This window comes from Gigantopelta aegis, chromosome 7 (assembly GCF_016097555.1).
Source record: "Gigantopelta aegis isolate Gae_Host chromosome 7, Gae_host_genome, whole genome shotgun sequence".
NCBI lineage: Eukaryota > Metazoa > Mollusca > Gastropoda > Neomphalida > Peltospiridae > Gigantopelta > Gigantopelta aegis.
In genome coordinates this window covers 13856888-13864387 of record NC_054705.1, presented here as the reverse complement: position 1 = coordinate 13864387, position 7500 = coordinate 13856888, and the positions used below count along the sequence as shown (strand labels likewise).

Below are 7500 nucleotides of genomic sequence, written 5' to 3'. Positions count from 1 at the left end.
TATTATTTAAAAAAAGGTGGATGGGGGGGGGGGGGGGGGCAAAAGGCAAAAACGGGACAATGGTTTCGGATCAAACTTGACAAAATAGGGTAGGTTGCAGTTTTTAAAAAAACATTATTAATTTATTTTTGAAACTTCATTCACCTGTACAGGTCGAGATAAATTTTCACTAAATAATACTAATAATAATAATACTAAAAGAAATATTTAAAAAAATTATACTCAAAGGAGAAGAAAACAGGTTAGCCAGGTTTGTTTTTAGGTACTGTAGGGGATGGGTTCCTTGAAACATTGTTTTTCAGCCCTATATAAAGTGTTTTGTAATTGATGAGAAATTTGGGCTAGTACTTTATTTTGGTGGGCTAGTGGAATTTACAAACCCACTAGCCCTGTGGCTAGTGACTTTAAAAAAAAATGTCATACCCTGTTTTATACCACCTTTAAAAAATCCAGGCTGCTAGTTAGTTATATCAGTACATACCTTCATCCACTTCCTCAATAAAATGATGTTCTCGTGGAAGCAAACGGTCACCAGCCACCTTTGCCTTTTTCCAATAGGCTGTGAAAAGTGTCCACAGTCTGTTCAGGCAGCATGTTGTCTTCCCTGTCCCACTTCTGCCCAGCAGTAAGATGGGTGACTTTGACTCCAGATTAATGATGGCATGTTCTGTGTCAGTCACGCGGAATGGGAAGTCCACCTTCACGTCATGGTTCTGAAGAATGTTTGAAACAAGGGCTGAGGAGAAGGAATAGAATTTGAGAATGTGGTATTCCGTCTCTTGCGGGCTTGCTGGAGGGTAGAGCTTGAGAGATTGTTGATCTTCCCTGGCAGCTGCCAAGTCCACAACATCGTCTTCCTCGGCGTAAAGCATCGGCACTCTTTTTTGCACTTCAGTACCGATAAACTGTTTATCCTTGATACCCTTGAGCTTTCTCTGCAGAATACAATTTTCTCCACGGTTATGGGACTTGATGATTTTTTGAACTGCGTGATACAGATGATCATGATCCAGTACAATGTCCCAGACTCTTATAATCTCAGAATAGATTCTGCCACCTTTCACAGCAAAGTTATCATCAGGATTATTATCATGTCCAAGCCTTCTGTCAGCTGCTTCACTCAGTCGGGGAGAAAACGCAATTGCCAATTCCCAGATAATTCTGGCTCCTTTTGACAATTTAGTTTCAAATAGTTTAAGAGTTGGTGGTGTATTTGCTAAAGATTTGTACACTGATGTGCTCCATTCTCCAGATGCCAGACTTTGGATTCGTTCAATGACTTGCTGTTTCATGTTAGGCATAACTTTCCTGTCCTTCAGAGTTTTCCACACGTCTGCTGTGCATTCGACCTCCCATTCCAAGTTATCAAAGACACTAGGATCAATGGTCAGCTTGATTGGCTTATTTTCCACATTGTTCACACGCTGCAAATGATTAAATTTAATTAGTAGATTGTTTTACTATATTTATTATAGTATATACAGCACAACTACTCTAAACCTAAATACATGAACGTCTTTGGGACCTAATAAAAAGCCTGGTTTTCAGGGGTGTCTGGATTCCAGGAGTTTGTATTGATGTAATTATCCTTTGGGGAATTGTATGTATACTCTATTGACAATGCTGTAGGAAAAGTGATAAAAATTTCCAAAATAAAAGAGATAATTCACAAAACATTTCGGCATATTGAAAAAAACAATTCAAACAAAAGGAAGATAGTGAATTAAATTCCATGATGTTTTGTTGGTCTTGAAATCAAAACCCATGAGACATGTTTGTGAAAAGCTATTTTAAAATCTAATTCATAACTTAATGAAACCATGCAACTCAGCTAAACTCAAACTTTACAACAACAAAGCTCCCAACAACATGTAGCATATGTAAACATAAAATATGCCAAAATAATTTTAATTCCTTAATGCTTAGTTGTCACCCATACACTAGCTAACTCCAGTAGTCCCTAAATATACATCCAGCAGCCAAACAGCAACTCATGCAAACACATATTGCACTATTATAGTCATATACTAGTAATTGACCCCTCCGTACGGCGTGATTGACAACCGCGCTGGACCAATCATATTTCGCAGTTCAAAGACCACTGACCGGCCTCGGTGGCGTCGTGGCAGGCCATCGGTCTACAGGCTGGTAGGTACGGGGTTCGGATCCCAGTCGAGGCATGGAATTTTTAATCCAGATACCGACTCCAAACCCTGAGTGAGTGCTCCGCAAGGCTCAATGGGTAGGTGTAAACCACTTGCACCGACCAGTGATTCATAACTGGTTCAACAAAGGCCATGGTTTGTGCTATCCTGTCTGTGGGAAGCGCAAATAAAAGATCCCTTGCTGACTGTCGTAAACGAGTAGCCTATGTGACGACAGCGGGTTTCCTCTAAAAACATCTGTGTGGTCCTTAACCATATGTCTGACGCCATATAACCGTAAATAAAATGTGTTGAGTGGGTCGTTAAATAAAACATTTCTTTCTTTCTTTCAAAGACCACGGGGCCCAACTTTGCTTGGACGCCATTAAGTCAGACAACATTAATTTGTTCGATGTGTAACGTTTTTGTATAATTAGCATTAAAATTAGTTAAAATAATTGTCTCCTCCAACTGAATCATAATCATAGTAAACATATACTTCTGCTGACATGTGTTAACAGCGATGACAGCTATGCGGAGCCTACGATTGATGTAAAATCAGTGTTTTCCTGCAAAACACGTCACATGCCATGTGACATGGTATTGAAAGTGAAGTTTTGCCGAAATCAATCAATATTCAACTGATATAAATTCTACGAACGTAAGAGTTTAAAAATCACTTTCCCTCCAATGTAATGGAATTTACTGACTCATTTAATCAGTCCTCGATGTGTATATTGTCGTTAAGAATCCGTCGTTAAACTGCATACAATCCGACGAATGACCAAAATAAAAGTACATTCACACACGTGAACGATCATGAAACCCAAACAAAAAACAAATCGAATAAAAGGTGAAAAGACCTCTATAATATTATGTCCCAGGAAAGACTTCCGAACGTTCCAGCATGTATGCTAATGTACTATCACTAACCCTACCCTAAACCTAAGCCTGAATGCTGGAACGTTCGGAAGTCTTGCACCACACAGACACACACCCCACCCCCACACCCCATTTTTATAACTAAACCATTTATAACCATGATGCCTAGTATAACAAAAACACTTGTTTTTTGGTTTGTTTGCATGTGTGTGAGTGTGTGTGTGTGTTGGAGTGAGGGAGTAGCCTATATGGTTGTGAGCTTTAGAGGGGATAAGTAAGTATTGTCTCGAAAGTTATAAATTGGGCCTAATATATATATGTATATGTATGTATGTATGTATGTATGTATGTATGTGTGTATGTACGTACGTACGTACGTGTGTGTGTGTGTGTGTGTGTGTGTGTGTGTGTGTGTGTTTCCGGTTTCCCGACGTACCCTAATTTTATGTAGGGATGCTCAAATTTGTTGAAGCTAAAAAGAAAAAGAAGAAAAAAAAAAGACTCATGATTTTTTGTTTTTGCAATCGGAACACATCTGCCGGTTATGGTTTCTCAGTTTGATTCTGTTTAAGCCAGTGCATCACGACTAGTTATCAAAGATTGTGGTATGTGCTATTCTGTTTGTTGGATGGTGTATATAAAAGATACCTGGCTACTAATGGGAACATTTAGCAGGTTTGCACTCTAGGCTATACGTGTCAAAAGTACAAAATGTTTGACATCCAATAGCTGATGATTAATAATTCAATGTGCTCTAGTGGTGTCTTTAAACAAAACAAACTTTAACTTTAGCTGGTTTTGAATCCACTAGTCCCCCCTCCCAATTAAAACACAATTTTACCAAAATATATATTAAAACAATTCCTCACCTAACAGCAGATCAATTACCAATCTTGGGTAATTTATAATAAATACTGGTAAGACATTTTATTATTCCTTTATTGTTTGTATTTGTACCAGAATGGAAAAGGATGAAAGTGTGTGTTGCTGGGGTTGTTGTTTTTTTGCGTGAGAGAGAGAGAGATAAATGGATAGCTATATTGATGAGAGAGAGAGAGAGAGAGAGAGAGAGAGAGAGAGAGAGAGAGAGAGAGAGAGAGAGAGAGAGAGAGAGAGAGAGAGAGAGAGGGGGGCGGTGATGGAGAGGGTGTGGGGTGGGGTGGGGGTGGGGTTTGGAAGCCAGTACCCTAAAGTATTATATTATGTTGTTTTATTATTTTTATGTACACAACCCATGTTTTACCCTTAGCATGTGTTGTTCTAATTTTAAACAAAGGGCTGGCAATAAAATTTTAAAAAAAAAACGTTTTCCTGAAATTAAATTAAACTTTAAATTAATACAACGATATGTAATTAAGTTACAGAGTAATATACTTCTTCAAATGGATGTGAAATACTTAGCAATGTTTGTTTTTATATATTTCAGCAACTGAACCAATGGGTGTGGAGTCATTGGTTAGATGTCGAAAATGAGATTCTGAAGACAAATTATTAAACAAATTACATTGCATCTTGATATTGAGAACAGAATGATAGAAATAACAGAACAGTTTCAACTGATATGTGAAAAACAACCTGGGGCAGGGGGTGAAATTGCTGCTCAAAATGAAACGCTTTCAACAATTCCATTTAACACAATATTCATTGTTTTTTGTGTTTGACATATTGCTGCTAAGGAGTAATTTAGACTTGTACGACTTGGGATTCAGTTTGACACCACCCATCAAATAGTAATCTTTAATTGATCAGTTGACTGTACAAGTTTCAAGGATTTGGAGATGGATGCCACAGAAAGATACATTTTTTAATAAATATATTTACCGGTACTAAACTGCATGGCGATTAATATGTCAAAACCCTCTCTTTGAGAAAAAAGAAAATGTTAGGAAGTATTCTCATAAATATTAAACAAATTGTGCGAACTGCAATCTGTTGTTTAATTTCATGTTAAACTAGTGTAATATATAATTTTGCCTATTTTTTTAATTAATTTTTGTTTGTTTTGATTTTACATACATTTTTTTAATTCAATTTTTATTTTGTATAATTATTGTTCTGTAGGCATGAGTTGTCTTATAATATTTAGTACTATTTCTTATCTGCCTATGCCTCTAGAACAGATAAATCTTTGTGAGTACATTTTGTGCTGACAGTAGGATTACTAATGGGGGGGGGGGGGGAGGGCGGGGGCAGATTGGGTTGTGTGGGCCAGAAGCTTTGTTTGATTTCCAACAGTTGTTTCCACAACACATGAGTTTATTATTTATTTAAACACTGTATTGTATTGGCTTAATTCGCAAATATTTTACAGGCTGTCCAGCGATCCTACTGTTTCCTACTTTTTGGTATTTTTCCTACTTTTTCTTCAAAATACCTAGTTTTTCTTACTTTTTTGTTTGAAAATGCTGCGAGTTGCTGTTAAAGTGTGCATATTCCTTGTGTTGTTATAAAAGTAAACAGTTTTATTTTTCTTGGCAGCAAGTTATATCTCCCAGTTTGTGCACCATATAATCTCAACATATTAAAATTACACCCTTAAAGCCAACATATTTTGCAATGATTAACATGATTATAATATACAATGTGTATGTATGACTTCAGAATCTAAAATACATGATGGAAAACTTAAATTTATCATGTTAACTCTGTTTTACTGTGCATCAGCATTACTATGCATGTAAATATGTATATTGATTAATAGATTAATATAGTATACAGTAATTTGAAATAACTATATAACGTGACCGTTACATAAGATTCATATTATTTTTGATAGAACACAAAATACATGTACAAACTGAGCACCACATAAAAAAGTGTTTTCTCAATATCAACATAAATAATGTCGCTACCTACTGTTTCAGTCCTACTTTTGTCCTACGTTTTCTTACCTTTGTCCAACATTTTCTATATTTTCATTCCTAATTGTGTCCTACTTTTTCATAAGGGTGTGCTGTACAGCCTGATTTTATAAAGAGATGATGGGGCACCCAAACGAAGACTGGCCAATATGTTAGTATACATAACTGGAGGGCCAAAGATGTGGTCCCCGCCAACCCACCCTCTGGCTACGCCAGTTTTTTTTTTTTTTTTTTTTTTTTTTTTAAATTTCGTGTATGGTGGTTTCATAAATAGGGCAAGTGTCGTTTATCGGTTGATTCAAGCAGTGCTGCTATGTAAGAATACACTCCCATCAACTTCGCAATCCCACAATCTAAACCACTGTCTGCAACATATTTGCACAGGCCACTGTATCCTGCTATAGCTTTGTAACCTTTCGTGCATAAAATCATGGTACACTGATAGCATTCCCATACGACTTGTATTTTAATGTTACTGCTCACGTCCCTCCCTTTTTTTTTTTTTTTAAACAAAACATTTAACGCAACCCGACCAAAAATAAAGACGCCACGGTTTTAAACAGGTCGAGGCCGGGTCGTCGCAGCGCCTTCTATACTTTTGTTCCTCGGCATATCGGGATTCCATTGATATAAAAGTCGAACAACAACAACAAAAATTAAGATGAAAAAGAAGATGAAAAAAAGAAACAAACAAGACATTTTAATTTATCAGTTCTGACAAGAAAATCTAGCATAGGATGTTTTAAATGTTCTTTTGGTTGCATTCGACGTTCGTCACTTCCGGGTTCTTGTGCTTCAATTTACTGAAGTAAAAATGGTTTCGTCGATTTAAATCAATGTACCCTGTAGTGAAATACTTGAATGTCTCCTCTTGTCGGCTTATTAATTAAACAACGATATTTGTAAAGAAATCAAGGCAAAAACGTAATCGGCAGATTGGTTGATTTTGCTATCGACCTATGCAAATTGGCAGCCATTATTGAAGGTTTGTCTAACCTTGCATCACGTGTCACGGGGGCGTGGTTAACTCGTCATGCGGAGGTGATATTTTGAGCAACGAGTGGCATCATAATGACTGCTATATTAATTAAGTCTGATTGTCTGGACTTTAGAGGTACAATTGACACTAAATAAGCACACTGGGACTGGATTAAATGTCCAGTGTTCAATTTAAAGAGCAAGACTGTAGTGTTAAAAGATGTGTAGATCACCTGAATGAGAAACAAAAGGGCTATCGACCTATATAAAGCTCTGCTGTTTCATTTTAAATTGTGTAAAGACCACCTTATTCATGTTCCAAGTTTAAGAATTATCAAATTAAAACTGTATTAGATATTTTCAGTTTTGTAAAATAATGTTTTATTATCATAAATTTTATAAAATATTTGTGTTTTTTTGTTACTTTTTGGAGACTTGTCCTAATTGTAATAAATTTGTTCAGACATAATGAATAAAAAGTCCAGAAATTGACAATGCTAGCTGCAGTTTCATTCACGTTATAGTTAAAGTTGTATTTTTAAACATTTAATTTAATTTTAAAAATTTAAATTTCCCAAATATCTATTTCTTTGTTAGGACTGCCCATTAGATTACTTATACTAAGGTTCAAAATT

At 36.2% G+C, this 7500-nt stretch overlaps 1 protein-coding gene across 1 annotated transcript in view; it reads right to left on the bottom strand.

Annotated features, from left to right (window-relative positions):
- Nucleotides 1-7500, bottom strand: part of LOC121377912 (TPR and ankyrin repeat-containing protein 1-like) — a 36880-nt gene that overhangs the window by 17708 nt on the left and 11672 nt on the right. Inside the window, exon 3 of the mRNA XM_041506008.1 lies at nucleotides 482-1424. Coding sequence (XP_041361942.1) covers nucleotides 482-1424 — 943 coding nt within the window. The remainder of the gene's footprint in view (nucleotides 1-481; nucleotides 1425-7500) is intronic.